Source organism: Ylistrum balloti, unplaced genomic scaffold, assembly GCF_031769215.1.
Source record: "Ylistrum balloti isolate Yb309-2 unplaced genomic scaffold, AGI_CSIRO_Ybal_v1 Utg371048, whole genome shotgun sequence".
Lineage (NCBI taxonomy): Eukaryota > Metazoa > Mollusca > Bivalvia > Pectinida > Pectinidae > Ylistrum > Ylistrum balloti.
In genome coordinates, this window is record NW_026782580.1 from 292713 (window position 1) to 308894 (window position 16182).

Here is a 16182-nt window from a genome sequence, read left to right on the forward strand (position 1 = left end):
TTAATTATTCAATTTTATATTGATGTGAATTTTTACATCATTTAATTACAATTTATTGATCTTTTAGTTTGCTTAATTGATCTATTTTTCATTATTAAAACTTTTTATATTATTTACTACAATATTCTAGGTTGGTTTGGTAACACGGTATTTCTATGTATGTATAAATATTAAATATTTAATATGGTAAGAACGCTGGCAGTGTCTCATTATCATGTACATAGATATACATGTAGCTACAAAATAGGAAATCATTGTAGACTTGTGAAATATTACATTATGGTAATGATTGAGGAAAAAGTAAGATGAATGACAATGAATGAGATCAACCGTCGCGCGAGGTGGTATTTATTTACACAAATATATGGGCACATCAGTGTTTGTACAGTCTGTTTCCCTCGAGTGCACAATTCGGTGAATCACTTGAGCGTAGATCCCTTAGGGGCCCATAATCATCCCCATATTTTATCGTTTATGTAAAGTCTCAGCTAGTTTTTACTTCAATTTTATTAATGCTCATACAGATTGTTTGTGCAGTTTAAGATTCAAAAAGATCCATTTCCGATAAGAAAGTACGACTTTCATTTTGTATCTGTGATATAAAATTCAGCAAATAAAGGTTAACATGAGAGGGGGCTTGAAGTAGGTGTTGACATTAGTACATGTCATGCTATATATGATAATAAAGAAGTGATTTGAATGTGTTTTAGCAATATTTGTTTTTATATCTAGATGTGATGTAACAATATTATCTTAGCAGAATATTTATTTACCAGCTTATGTTCAATATTTGATGAAATAAGTTGGAATGTTTAAAATGATTTGATGATAAAATTAGACAGTTTGATATATAAAACTTCGAATTATTACTTCAGATTTTATAAATTATTGTCCAGTTGTAATGTCATAAGATGATATGTAAAGTAAATACCAATGCTGATGACTTTGGGATGATGATACAGTCCTCTGTATATTTGCAGATCTACAAGCTTTCTTGTTCAAGTTTAATATATACAATATTATCTACAGAGAATATTCTCTTTTTTAGGGATGAACTCATGGGAATCAAGGCAGAGCCAGAACTGGAATCTGAAACCTTCATAGAAAATGGCCACTCTCCGCTGGACAGAGCGGAGGAAGAAGAGACCCGTGACCTGGAGGAAGGTCTGACTGGTTCAGAGGAAGAATTTGAGGAGGCAGAGGCAGCCATGGAAACAGCATGTGAGGACATGCAAAGGTCACAACAATCAGTGTCTCCTTATGGACAATTATCACCCAATCAGGAGCTTTACCTTCAATCACTGCAGCCCCAGCAATCACAGACGCAGGAAGCAGTGCTCCAACAGGTTGTGGCTACCAGTACCATGGCCTCGTGAGGTTGTTAGTTGAGTTGTAAATGGGGATTACTGTTGTATAAATTAAATTTTGCAGATATTGACGGTTTGTTCTTTTTTTAGACCAATTTTGTTTGAAGATCTGCATTGATTAACTGTTGTAAATAGTTAAATTATGAAAGGCGCATGCAGTGAATGACGAGGTCGTGCTGCGTTGTATTATAGTGTATTATAGTTTTATGTGAACATCAATCAAACAGACTTTTGACAATTTGTTGGAGTGTGAGAAGGATCCATGAGTATATTTATGCTATAGTGCTCACTTGGATTTTCTTATTGTTATCTTTAAAGTTTGAAAAATCGAATCATTAGGGTTTTTTTATCTATATATATACACATTATATATATATTGTTCAATCAGGCCAAAGGTAGAAATCAATTCCAATTTTTAAACAACCAATTATTACATGAAAACTTTCCACAAACAATTACTATTAAAAGCTGTGCATTTGTGCTGTATTTAATTTGCTATAACCTTATCTACCTTCAGACTTTTAAGTGTTACAAACCTCCAAAAGCAATTAAAATTTTTAGAGATATAGAACTTCTACTGTTGTATCTATATTGCTTGTATCCAGATATTATGGTGGATTTTGATAAAGATTTCACTTCTTTCAGCGTAAGGGATAAATAGGTTATTTATTTTTCGAGTCATTTCATCTTGGTATTTTCTGCTCAGTCATAGCCATGACTCTTGTAATATGTTTGGAACAGAATTGAAATCATAGAATTTTGTTTTCTTTTTCAACATGAGTGTGCTGTTTTGGAGTGCAATAATCAATCAAATCTTGTTGCAATATATTTTTTCCTTTGTCGTTTTTTTTTTTCTTTGTGACTTTTCTCTTCTTTCGTGTGTGTATGAAAATCATATACTGAAGAGCTTTATTTCACTGTGCTTTAGTGTTTGTTCTCAGTGAAAATTCATGGAACATTGTTCATATGATTCAATATTGGGAGCTAAAAACATGTCGGAAACAAATTCTTGAAATAATGCAAGCTAATTTGGATTGCAAAAAGAAAAGGAATTGAATTTGAAGCTCTTTAGTTGGTCCAAGATTAAAAATCGTTGATTACAAATGTCAATAAATGGTATGCAGGGTGAAAATCTTGTTTTGTGGTACTGGATATGTGTTGGCATTGGTATCAAGATTCCACAGTAGGAATTCATCTTTGATCAAGTCCAAATTATTGTTTTCTTTCTAAGTCAAGTTATTTCAAAATTTCCATTATTTTTAATGTTAAGTTTTGATTAAGTCTTTATTACCTTGAATGAGTAGTTTAATTAAAAATTCATAATGACATTTTTATGTAATGAACAATATATGATATAAATACATCTGCTTCCTGTTAAACTTTTAATTTTGTTGGGTCTTGTCTTGTCCTGAAGGTTTTTATTTGAATGCTTGAACTGACTAATGTCTGCCTCACCTTTGTTAAAGTAACACATTGTGAAGCAGTTTTCTCGGATCACAGGTAGCTATGCACTGAAGGAACTCATCTTATCACAGTAATAAACAAATTTCATGCTAAATTGTTAATTTTGAGTCATCAGTATAGTTTTTTGTTAATTTTCATTTGTAAGTTATTTTTGATGTGTCAGTGCTGTGCTATATATAAATTGCCTGATTGATAACTTCTTTGGTGATAGATATGCTACGATCAACATTGATGGATTGCCTACTATTAATTCATGTTTATTCTATTTATTTCTCCTAGACATAACTAAAGAATTTGGATTCAATAAGGATTGTTTTGTGGTAACACAAGATGACATGTCAAAAATTTTATATTTTTTGATGTGGAACTTTCATTTGATGCTAACCAGACACCTGAGAATAGGATCATTTGTAACATTACGTGTCATCAACATCGAAGGGGATTTATAATTCATGCTAAATTAATCATTACTTGTCTACTAGTAATACTGAAACAAAATCTCGCTCTATTCTAAATCGTTTGATAACGTCTTCATTTTGCCAGAGTTTGTGTTTTTTTTACCTCTGTCACTGTTCGATTGTTGACCATCAAATTGTGAAGCATTTATATCATTTCTACAAAGATCTGCTTTTTTTGCCCGTGATACAGTAGTCATCAAAATTAATTCTGTGAATATTTTGTACCTCAATTTTTGACAAAAACACAGCAAACATTTTCTAAGTATTTATAACTTGCATGTAGCTATTGTTTCTTAGCTTATACATTTGTATAACCACCAGAAGTTACACATCAGCTGTATACAAATACAAGCTTTTATCAACAGCATCTTTTCAGCGGAAAATCATGAAAAAGTTCTTGTTATACAGTTTTTTATCCATTTGATATTCATTTGCAAATATATCCCAATTTAATGATAAAAGGAGTATGATAAAAGTAATTATCTCTGAAAATAACTATTTTCTTTAGAATTAAAAGTGTTCTGCTTTACAATTTGATAACTGATTATCTTTTTGTATGGTAGTGATTTCTATTCCTTTTAGTTATCAACTCCAAATAGTCACTTATCACTAGAAGATTTGGAGCTGTGTTACACTTGGATGCTTTTATTTAGATGTTATTGCTGACAGCACCTGAGAATTTATACACTTTTATTGTCAGCTTTGTTAATTTTTACAATTTTGTTGTTTGGTCGTTTTTATTTTTCACTGGTTTGGGAACAACTGTTAGCATTATTTTCAGATATATGTTATAAAATTGCCAGTTTACAACTTTTAGTCTATAAAAAAAAAATCATAACTGATATGTGCTATACCGGTTACTTTGAAAAGGAGTCTGTCACTTTCAAATCTCTTGGTAAATATATTGGTTTTATCAAAACGTGCTCCAGGGAATAGGAATCAGTGTATTTCTTAAAATCTCTAAGTATTGTTTTCATAAACAAAAATTCAGGATCTTAGTTCAGTTGTAACTGGTATATACAAAATCCTTGTTTGTCAGATTACTAGCAGTAAATGAGCATATTTCAATACAAGATCAACTGCAGTGTATGAAAACAGTCTCAGAATTTGTATAAAATCAAAACTTATATGGAAATTGATTTTTTTTAGTGTGTCGATAGAGTGAGAAATAGACTCTATATACATGTTGTCACTTATGATTATCTTGTCTACTGATGTGCCACAGAAACTGTTGTGTACAAAGACTCTGTGTTCATAGTTTGGTTTGTTTTGTCCTATGGATGGGGACCTGTGTATATGACGCCTTGTGAAAATGTCCTTAACTTATAGAGCAAAGGAGGTGTGTGTAGGATGGGTATGTCTGTGTCACTATGTTGTGTTCGTTTTATACTATGTCAAATTATTTTGGATCTCAATTTTTTGTTCCGTAGAAGTGCATTGACTATGGATTGATATAGTCCAATATTGGTTGATGTGTGGGATGTATATAGATTGTTCACAGACATTTTTACTGGTAGTCAGGTTGTAAATTTGATTACTAGGTAAAATACTTTTAAGGTAATATATTTCCATGACTTGTATGTATACATGTATATATATCTTATGGATTTCAAAAGTGCTTCGTTCAGTATTTTGAATACAGTTTTTTGGTATTCAGAATGTATTCTATGGATATGCCTTCCTGGCCATTGTTTAAGGGAAAGCTTGTGTATTTACCTGTTTATTTTTTTCTTTTTTTTTCCTGAGAACAAAAGGAGTTTTTCATTTCCTTGAAAATATAACAAGGGAAATAATCTAATTATCATTTGATATAGCTTTACTTATCAGTGCATTTGGCACCCACTTTTATAAGATGGAAATGGAAAAGTACAGTATTCATATAAAGGTAGATGAAGACATTGATATTTATGTGTATTAAGTAAACCAAAGACAACACCTCATTCTCCTGACAACATGTTACCAAACAAAGAGGTATTATATCTGGCCATTACAAATGATTGAATAATTCAAGTCATTTAGATTATAGATCAGGACAGGGCCAACATGTTTACATATAGATCTGACCTAAGCGTGGCATTATGATACCCTATACTTTTGTATTAGATTTTAGCATTATATTTTGAACCTTCTCCTGGCCGTTACTATGGTGGCAGTTAAAACATATAGTGTTTTATTTTTGTTAGATACCTGGAGGAGACAGGATTAAATACAGTACACAACATAACACACTAGTTTGATGATGGATACAGGTTGTGGACAGGGAGTTATCTTCCTGCTGGTGTATCGACTGTAGCTGCCCTCCAAATTGATACTTGACCAGGAGCTGGTATTCTGACGTTCAGCACTGCGTATAGGGCACCTCCCTTTTGTTAGTGATGTTTATTGTTGTGACTAGAACTACAGTTTTTTCAGGAGATTTATATAACCCTATTTGACAATCAAATATTAAAATTACAAAATAAGTGTAGAAGTCACATGGTTATCTACCGGAAGTTGTCAAAACTGCTTAAAGTATTGTTGTTATGATTTTTTATGTCAGTGATGTAATCATGTATCAGCTGTATATATATATACATATATATATATATTGATCTCTGTTCTTCTTTCTTCTAGTGTATTTTGCAGACTAAGTCTAGCCAGATTTTTCTTGGTTCTTGAAATATATCCCTCAGATTTAATAGACTTATTAAGGAGGGAGTATTCATTGTTTAATTCAGTAGTGTTTTTAATCAAGGGAAGACAACTTATTTTGTTCTTGCCTTTACTGAACACTTTTACCAGACTTAGAAAACAGACTAGTACTTTCTGTCATCACCAGGGATGAAACTGCCTCGATGGGCAAGTTTGAACATGTACTGAAATATTTTTGACAACATAATTTTGAAATTTTGATTAGCATGAATAGGGAAACTGCTAAGGAGTCTATAACTTGGTTGGGTGTATATATTTGAGAAACATCACTAGGTTCCCTTTCCTCAGTGGTTAGATAACAGAGCATAACCTGGTTAGGACCCTTTAACTGATTATAAATTAGTAAGGTATTTTATAACTGATTTTCACCTTGAAACCCAAAGGGTTCAGAGCTATGGTGACATGCCTCAATCGCTCTCTGTTTACTGTCTGTCTAGTCACATTGTTTGCCCGCTAATTTATATTGCATCATTTGTGCATAATGTTGACATTTTCTTGAGAAATTGTTTGTTGGTATGTCTCAGGTAAAAAGTGAAAAAAAACAGGTCTTTTTATATAAAAAAAAAAAAGGTGAACTCATCAAAAAAAAGAATGCTGACTTAAGTCTTCACTTCAAACTGCTGAGTTTTAAACTTGTGCGGTTCATGTGTGTTTTGTTTGTAATTTTCCTCCAAATGAGTATTTTTATCATGTTTTTCATAGAAAAGTAAGGATTTTATTTGGCACTTTTGTTTGGTGTTAAGTGTCATCAATTATTTTAAATACAAAAGTCACATAGTAACAATTTTTCATTACAACTTGGTCAGTCGCATGAAGATTAGAATTGATCATGTGTCTGTCATGTGATGATGATATTTCACCATGTGTTGATTGCAGGTGATTCACTGACATGCTTAATCTGTTTTCATTTAGAACTTTGCACAAATGTTGACTTTTTTTGGACCAATAGCAGCAGGTTTCTCATCATTCGATTATCTGTTGTTAAATGATCATCCAATCACATCAAGTTTTACATCACTTCATAGACCGGTGCATTTATATATCATCCCTTTGTCTGACACTGTCTGTATCTATTCTTATGTCATTTTCAAACATGAGTAATCATTTCCAGAGTCAGAAATAAAATTGCAGTATGCTGGAGAAAAAACTTGTTCTGTTTTTATTTGCGAAGATATTTTTAAAGACTCCCATGTTACTAAGTTCATGCAGGCTTATTTCCATATCTCATAAAAGAAGCTGGAATTATGTCTCTGTGGTAAAAAGCTGAGAGGAATTGGCAGCGTTTTAAAAAGACCCGCAGGCATTAGATTTTGAAATATTCCAATACTCTTGAATTTAAAAAACCTATTTTAGCTTGCTTTCAGACAATAAGACAAGACTTAGGACAAGGCCAAGATTATATTGGATAACATTGCTCGAACCCTTTACGTTATATTGTTTGAACATATTTCAAATGCTATTTAGGTTACATGAGACAGAGTCTCAGGGTGACTTGTTTCAATCCCCTTTTGTCCAGCTAAAGGCACACCAAAATTGTAAATGATATGGTCCCCAACCCCCAGAGGCATGAGGGGCGGGGCCAAAGAAGGTTAAATTGAAAATTGATTGAAATTTCAAAGATCTACTTCTTGAATCTCGGGTATAATAGAATCCAGCACTCTTCATGGATGGAAAGCCTTCAAATACTTTATCAAACTTGTAAAATTCATGACCCCAGGGCCTTACATTTCCCCAGGGGAGGGGATAAATTTTACTATTGTTTAAATAGGAAAATCATAGTTATGAACATCATTCGTTTATTTTTCATTGGAATAGTTCAAACCTGATTAGAATTATTAGTTTAAGATGACAGTTTCATGAGATGCACATATTGACATCGACTGAACCTCAGGGGCTCTTGGGTGAGGCCAAATTGGGATAAAATTGACAGACGTTTCAAAAATCTTCTTCTCGGTACCTAGATAATGCAGAACCAAATACTTTTCATGGATGGAATTTTCTTAGGGTGCTTAATAAAAGTGTAAATTTCCTGATCCTAGGGTCTCACATTTCCTCTTGGGGAGGAGAAAGAATATACTATATTTTTATAGGAAAATTACATGTTTGAGCATAATTTATTTTCTTTCAGAAATAGTTCAAATTTGATTAGACTGTTTTTTTGATTAGTATAAGCTGACAGTTTTTTAAGATGCACATATTGACCTCGACTGAACCGTAGGGGCTATTAGGCGGGACCAAAAAAGGGTCAAATTGAATGAAATTTCAAAAATGTTTTATTTTTCCTGTATTGAAGAATTCATATAGGAAAATTCAACTCTGAATTGTATTTTTTTTAATTCAAATTTGGTTAGAAGCCTTAACATAGGACAGCAGCTAATGTTGAATCACATTTTTAAACAAAATCGTTTCTATGACATGTTACAAGAAGGGTTGTGACTCAGGTGACCGTTAAGGTCCTCGGACTTATTGTTTAGATATAAGGTCAAGACTACTCGATACACACGATTGTCAAAATTAAGTATCAAGATGATATAGAATCAATATTATTTTAATATAGTCGGATTTTATAACATTGTCCGTTTGTTGGACAAAGTGAAGGCGGATAATTGAACGAAGGGAGATAAATCTTACAGTCGTCCGCTAAAGCGGAGCGTGCATATTTATCATTTGGAAGTCGACTATTTAGTATTGGCAAATTTTGCACACATATTGCAATAAATCGATGAAATGTTAATACATGTGAACTCATTTTGAAGTGATACTAAATTGTTTTTGGACAGATTAAGATGTAGGAGTTATTTTTACACATCTACGTACTCTGTAAGTATAACCGATGTCTACTATAAACTGAAATCTTTCACAATTTGACCCATCGGGTGTGGGGTTCACCAATAGGTGTGGTCCAAAAATAGACAAGTTAGGGACTGAGTGCAACTTTCTTGGGGAGGGTGTTTATATGTATATACTTTCCAAATATGTTTTAAACAAAAAAACTCTTTCCTGCACCAGTAAAAAGTTCTTACCGTTTATTCTGATAAATTATAAGAACAATTGACCTTCATTCGTCAGAAAAAAACTAGTTCGGATGACAAACTGTGTGTGTGTTGTAGAGTACATGTATTACGTCAACAGAATAATGACCTTTGACTGGCCTTTTACTGGCCCCTGTCACCAAAATACCTATATGTACCAGCAACACGGCAGTCTACCAGTACATTCGACTGCAGCCCAGCTGTACACAAAAACCTGTGAAATGGCAATGTCGAATCCAAAACGACACAATGCTGCAGATTCTATATTTACCGGTAAGTCATGAGAAGTTTAGTTAATCTATAACAATCTTAATTCAGATATAAGTTTTTTGTAAACTTTTTTTATTTCAATTTTGATCGTATCGAGAGAAAAAAAAAACTTCGCAAACTCAGGGACGTTTACTAGAAGAATAGGAGTCCATGTTTCATTGTAGAATTACAACGAAGACATTCGAGTGACTTAACATTAACTATTTTTCTACAAAAGTGAATAACTAACCTTTTTGAAATGAACAGTAGAACCCTGGATAGTTTTTCTAATTGATCGTGAATTAGTGAATAACTAACCTTTTTGAAATGAACAGTAGAACCCTGGATAGTTTTTCTAATTGATCGTGCTAACTTTCGTCACTGAATAAGTCATTGCTGTTAAATTGTGACATTTTGAAAGAGGCGATTTATAACTGAATATATATATATTGTGATTAAAATGATTAGGAATCTTACCACTCTCTGACAGATACACGGGGGAAAATTCTAAACCAATGGCATAAAAAGCCGAGAAATTTCTTGTTATTTTTTGTTATCAATATTATTTTGTTACGAACCCTCACTTCTCACTGTCCGACAAAATAACTCTGATCAGACTAGCCAGTGCTAAGCTCACATTAATTACAGTTAAGAACTAGACGGCACACAGGTAAATAACAATTTCGAGGAGAGGGGATATCGATGATTTCACGTGTTAACGCCCGAGTATATTGAGATTGGTCATATTTTTCTTCCAATATATCAGTTCATCCAAAAATTATATGACCATTAGTCTCAAAATTAAATTTGCACCATAAATGACTAAAGGAGGTGCACATGGACTAAGGAAAGCGTACATGAACTAAAGAAAGTGTACGTGGATTAGAGGAAGCGTGCCTAAGTGTAGTGTATATCGATTAAAGGAAGCGCAGATGGAATAAAGAAAGTGTACACGGACTAAAGGAAGCGAACACGGACAAAGGGAAGCGTACACGAACTAAGGGAAGCGTACACGAACTAAGGGAAGCGTACACGAACTATGGGAAGCGTACACGGACTAACGGAAGCGTACACGAACTAAGGGAAGCGTACACGGACTAAGGGAAGCGTACACGGACTAAGGAAAGCGTACACGGACTAAAGGAAGCGAACATGGACTAAGGGAAGCGTACACGGACTAAAGGAAGCGAACACGGACTAAGGGAAGCGTACACGAACTAAGGGAAGCGTACACGGACTAAGGGAAGCGTACACGAACTAAGGGAAGCGTACACGGACTAAGGGAAGCGTACACGAACTAAGGGAACCGTACATGGACTAAGGGAAGCGTACACGGACTAAGGGAAGCGTACACGGACTAAAGGAAGCGTACACGGACTAAAGGAAGCGTACACGGACTAAGGGAAGCGTACACGGATTAAAGGAAGCGAACACGGACTAAGGGAAGTGTACGTGGACTAAGTGAAGTATACATGGATTAAATGGAGCGTGCATGGCCTAAGTGAAGTGTTCATGGATTAAAGGCAGCATGCATGAACTAAAGAAAGTGTACATTGATTAAAGGTAGCGTACGTGGGCTAAAGAAAGTCTACATGGGTTAAATGGAGCGTGCATGGCCTACGTGAAGTATACATGGATTAAAGGTAGCGTGCATGTACTAAGTTAAATCTAAATGGATAAAAAGGACCTTGTATGCCTAAGTGAAGTATACATGGATTAAAGGAAGCGTATGTGGACTAAAGAAAGTATCGTGGAATAAAGGAAGTGAACACGAACTAAGGGAAGCGTACACGGACTAAAGGAAGCGAACACGGACTACGGGAAGAGTACACGAACTAAAGGAAACGTACACGGACTAAGAAAACGGACTAAGTACACGGACTAAAGGGAAACGTACACGAACTAAAGGAAACGTACACGGACTAAGGGAAGCGTACACGAACTAAGGGAAGCGTACACGGACTAAAGGAAGCGAACACGGACTAAGGGAAGCGTACACGGACTTAGGGAAGGGTACACGGACTAAGGGAAACGTACACGGACTTAGGGAAGGGTACACGGACAAAGGGAAACGTACACGGACTTAGGGAAGGGTACACGGACTTAAGGAAACGTACACGGACCTAGGAAAGGGTACACGGACTTAGGGAAGCGTACACGGACTAAGGGAAGCGAACACGGACTAAGGGAAGCGTACACGGACTAAGGGAAGCATACACGGACTAAAGGAAGCGCAGGTGGAATAAAGGAAGTGTACACGGACTAAAGGAAGCGAACACGGACTAAGGGAAGCGTACACGGACTAATGAAAACGTACACGAACTAAGGGAACCGTACACGGACTAAGGGAAGCGTACACGGACTAAAGGAAGCGAACACGGACTAAGGGAAGCATACACGGACTAAGGGAAGCGTACACGGAGTAAGGAAAGCGTACACGGACTAAAGGAAGCGAACACGGACTAAGGGAAGCGTACACGGACTAAGGGAAGCGTACACGGACTACACGGACTAAAGGAAGCGTACACGGACTAAGGGAAGCGTACACGGACTAAAGGAAGCGAACACGGACTAAGGGAAGCGTACACGGACTAAAGGAAGCGAACACGGACTAAGGGAAGCGTACACGAACTAAAGGAAACGTACACGGACTCAGGAAAGCGTACACGAACTAAAGGAAACGTACACAGACTAAGGAAAGCGTACACGAACTAAGGGAAGCGTACACGGACTAAGGGAAGCGTACACGGACTAAAGGAAGCGTACACGGACTAAAGGAAGCGAACACGGACTAAGGGAAGCGTACACGGACTAAAGGAAGCGAACACGGACTAAGGGAAGCGTACACGGACTAAAGGAAGCGAACACAGACTAACTGAAGGGTACACTGACTTAGGGAATTATATATTGACTAAAGGAAACGTACACGGACTTAGGGAAGGGTACACGGACTTAGGGAATTATATATTGACTAAGGGAAGCGTACATGGACTAAGGGAATTATATATTGACTAAGGGAAACGTACACGGACTTAGGGAAAGGTACACGGACTAAGGGAATCGTACACGGACTTAGGGAATTATATATTGACTAAATATCCATCCTGTTACCGATGAGAAATCGCAATATATTTCTGAAAGATATTAAAATACAAAATGGCTGCCGGTAGATTCAGAAAGATGCGTCCATAGTGTCTTGAGAATTTTGTTTTTCCGACTAGTATTAAAATTTACTGTGCACAGCGGAGACCAAGAGGAATTCTACAATATCTGTCAAATTTGTCAAAGCTTGGTCACTATACTGTCTGAAGTAAAAGTGGTACACGGTTAGCGATTTTAAGAGATTACGATGCACCTGTAAACACCTGATTTATAAAAACATAACAATGTTTGACCTCTTTCAGTATGTCCTTGGGTCTCTAAGATATTTTTGCCTCTGTATATATTAGGGTTTTTGTGCACTTTTTTTGTCAAATACAATTATCTTATTTTCTCACGTTCTAGTGTCATCGAATGTCACCACGGGAAGTCTTTGCCCGTCGTTTGTTAGTCCCAAAAACACAGGACAAAGACGGTAAGTACTGCGAAAATATCGCGGATTAAACCTGATCACATTACTTTAGACAAGAGGCGAAACGGACTCTGGAAAGGGAAAGGGTTCTAGTAGAAAGCATTATCCCTGACCGAATTGTGATCACGTTAGGGACAGGTTGTCAAAACGAACATTCAGTATGATGATGATATAAAAAAATGCATATGATGACGAGTCAGGTCGTACACAGTCAGAGATTTTCCGCGAATTAAAAAAAAAATTCGTAACGACTTTCCTATCGATACTGTGTACACACGGATTTATGGAAAAGTGTTCTATTCTAAGGATTGCAATGCCTTCCTTTTCATATTGTCGGTATTTGCTTTGTTTTCTCTGGTTGTTGTTTTATATTCATAATTACCAATCCAATATGATAAACATCATTTAGCCGACTTTTAAAAGTAAAGTTTCCTAAATCTTATTTGAAAAAAAATCATTCCTGTGTCAAGTTGTTACAGTGTTTGTTGGGATTTACTAATAAATTACTTAAAACTTTTAATTCCAAATTCATTACGTTTTCCTCAGGATATAATAAAGGTTTTTCTGTCATTTTTATAAGACCATAATCTGCCGTATCATGGCTTTACATGTGTAAAAAGTACATGTACGACATAAGTATTTTTACAACCCAGAACCCGCCACCCCCACCCCACCCCACCCCACCCTCCCTCCCAAAAATTTAGTCATCTTTACAAAATAACGTTTCAAAAACGTCTCGTTCAAATAATACATCGAAAAGGAAATGAAAATTAAATCTTATTTTAAAATAGTATCAGTGATATGTGTTTTACACTACTTGTCTTTCTGTTATAGGCACAGCCTCTTTCCGAAGTTATCCGTGGTGGGGTTGATAATGTCTACTCTCTGCAATCCCGTGCTAGGTGGTGTGGCGGTTTTTGCATATTTGCGGGCTAGACATGCGTATAAGCGTGGTCGTCACGTGAGGGCCGTTAACTATCTTAACTTTAGTTTCGTTATTGGAATAATTGGGATTTCCATCAGCATAATGGCAGCCGTCGTATTGTACATCCATTTCACCGACGAGGATAAAGTTATTGTCAATAACAAATTTGAAAAGTTTGATAGTTCAACAAAGATTCCGAAATACGTTGGATACCTGCATGGTAAAAATGCGATCAAAAAGACAAGAGAACAGCAAATGAAAGAAGAGAAAAATTTATATAACACTACTTCTAAAGAACAGGTTCAAGTTGTTGATGTCGTATTTGGAGCAAACGATACTTTTATCAAGAGCCCTAAACCACCGAAGAATGCCAAAATGGACATTGGCAGACTGTTGAACAGTACTATGGGAAAAGGAAAGACCAAAACGATCAGAACAGCCGGCCTAAACAGCGAAACCGTCCGTAATAAACATGATGTTTTACCTGGAGTGCGAAATGTCCGCGACACTAAAATCACCAGGGCAAGAGGCAGCTCCACAATACAAAGGAAACAGAGTCTGAACCCGTGTCAACAACTTCAGTTACTGCTCAAGGTAGCCATTACATATATCTTATGTATACATTTACCAACACGCACTCTATAGGTGTTCTTCAACGGGATGTAATAAGCCGTTTTAGTGTTCTACAACGGAACATACTAGTCATACTGTATAGCTGTTCTTCAAGGGAGAGTTGTAACCTGTACCGTATAGGCGTTCTACAAGGGTACATACTTAGTCACACTGTATAGCTGTTCTTCAAGGGAGAGTTGTAAGCTGTACTGTTTTGGTGTTCTACAAGGGAACATATTTAGTCATACCGTATAGGTGTTCTTCAAGGGAGCGTACATACCTGTACTGTTTAGGTGCTCTTATAGGGGATTTCTTGGCTGTACTCTAGATGTTCTTGAAGGGGGATGGTTGGGTTCTACAAGAAGGCCGTGTTAGCTTTACCCAAAGGTTTTCTACAAGGAGGCGGTGTTAGCTTTACTGTGTAACTATTCTTTAACGGGGTGTTCCTAGCTGTACTGTATAGGTGTTCTTCAATAGGGTGTTCTTAGCTATACTGTAGAGGTGTTTCTCAATTGGGCGTTCTTCGCTGTACCGTAGTGGTGTTCTTAAAGGGGGAGTTTTTAGTTGTACTGTATAGTTGTTCCTTATGGGGGCGTTCTTAGTTGTACTATGGGAGTTCTTCAATGAGGCGTTCTAAGCTGTACTGTGTTGGTGTTCTACAAGAGGCGTTCTTAGCTGTACTGTATAGGTGTTCTTCAAGCGGTCGTTCGTTTTGTCAGCCCGTTTTCGGCCATCGTAAACCAACACACTTGCGTAGCGGTAAAGTAGCCACAGCTGTGTCGGAGGTGGGCGCAAACAGGCATTCTGGGTGTAATATTGAACGAGAATCTATCATTATCAAATATTCAACCATCAAAGGAGAGTTGGAATGGATCTAGTCTTGCCAGGTTTGTTCATCAGTGGGGGAATATGTAAGTCTAGTCTTGTAGAAGAGGGTGTCATTTATCTAGTTGAACTGCAGGCGCGAACAATGGACCTGGATCAAGGATCTGAATCACAGAAAACATGGGTCCGAGTCACTGCCGTAATTCATCAGTAGTTTATATACTTTTAAAAAGAGACATTTATTATATTCTAGTTTAAGTTTCAGTTTAGTGATTGTGACATCTAACTATAGACTGAAAATAATGATATGGTGCTACTTGACATGATATTGTGGTTAACAATGAAAGGAGGCTTAATCATATGACAATAACAGTGTTTTCTACTTTCGTTTTACAGGGTAATGCGGTAAAGGTTCGAATGAAGGTGAAACATCCCGTGTTACAATGGAAACCAGTTGTTATTGAAATAACGGATCATACTAAATGTGTTGTCGTCGAATGAACTAAAACGGAACTAATTTACGACAAATCTCTATAAGTGAAGATTACATGTATAAGTGATACAGCTTGTTTTATCAGATTTTATCAGGTATTTTTAATATTGGTTTTGTGTTTTTTCCAATGATATCGCTCATATTGCAAGCCAAATATGAGGGAAAGTGTTGAATTTCATCGAAGTTTCAGCCATCCTGTTGTACGTTTCTGATGAAGCATTGGAATAAAATTATGGACACCCGTGTATTGAAAGTATCCTAGATTGCTAATCAGTGTAAAACACCAATCCAACATGGAGTAGACACCCCATTACGTACAATATGAAATGCTTTAAAGTGGACGATGTAGTGTTTTCCATCTTTTCATTCTCCCTTTTTTCACTTCCATTTCATTTTTAATACAAATGTACGAAAGTATGTTTATATTGGACTTTTTGTTTATATTTTGATTTATATGTACTTTTTCGCTACATATCACTATCACATTGTACTGAT

The 16182-nt window shown here is 36.0% G+C and overlaps 2 protein-coding genes across 2 annotated transcripts in view; both read left to right on the forward strand.

Moving 5' to 3' along the window:
• LOC132560316 (forkhead box protein P1-like) overlaps positions 1–3759 on the forward strand; it is a 40216-nt gene extending 36457 nt beyond the window's left edge. The window contains exon 14 of the mRNA XM_060224987.1: positions 1049–3759. Coding sequence (XP_060080970.1) covers positions 1049–1376 — 328 coding nt within the window. The 3' untranslated portion in view covers positions 1377–3759. The remainder of the gene's footprint in view (positions 1–1048) is intronic.
• A 5405-nt stretch (positions 3760–9164) lies between these two features.
• LOC132560330 (uncharacterized) lies at positions 9165–15695 on the forward strand. The gene is made up of 4 exons (XM_060225003.1): positions 9165–9285; positions 12766–12835; positions 13667–14351; positions 15591–15695. Exons 1-4 carry the CDS (start codon positions 9165–9167, stop codon positions 15693–15695), a joined length of 981 nt encoding a protein of 326 aa, XP_060080986.1.
• The last annotated feature ends 487 nt before the right edge of the window (positions 15696–16182 follow it).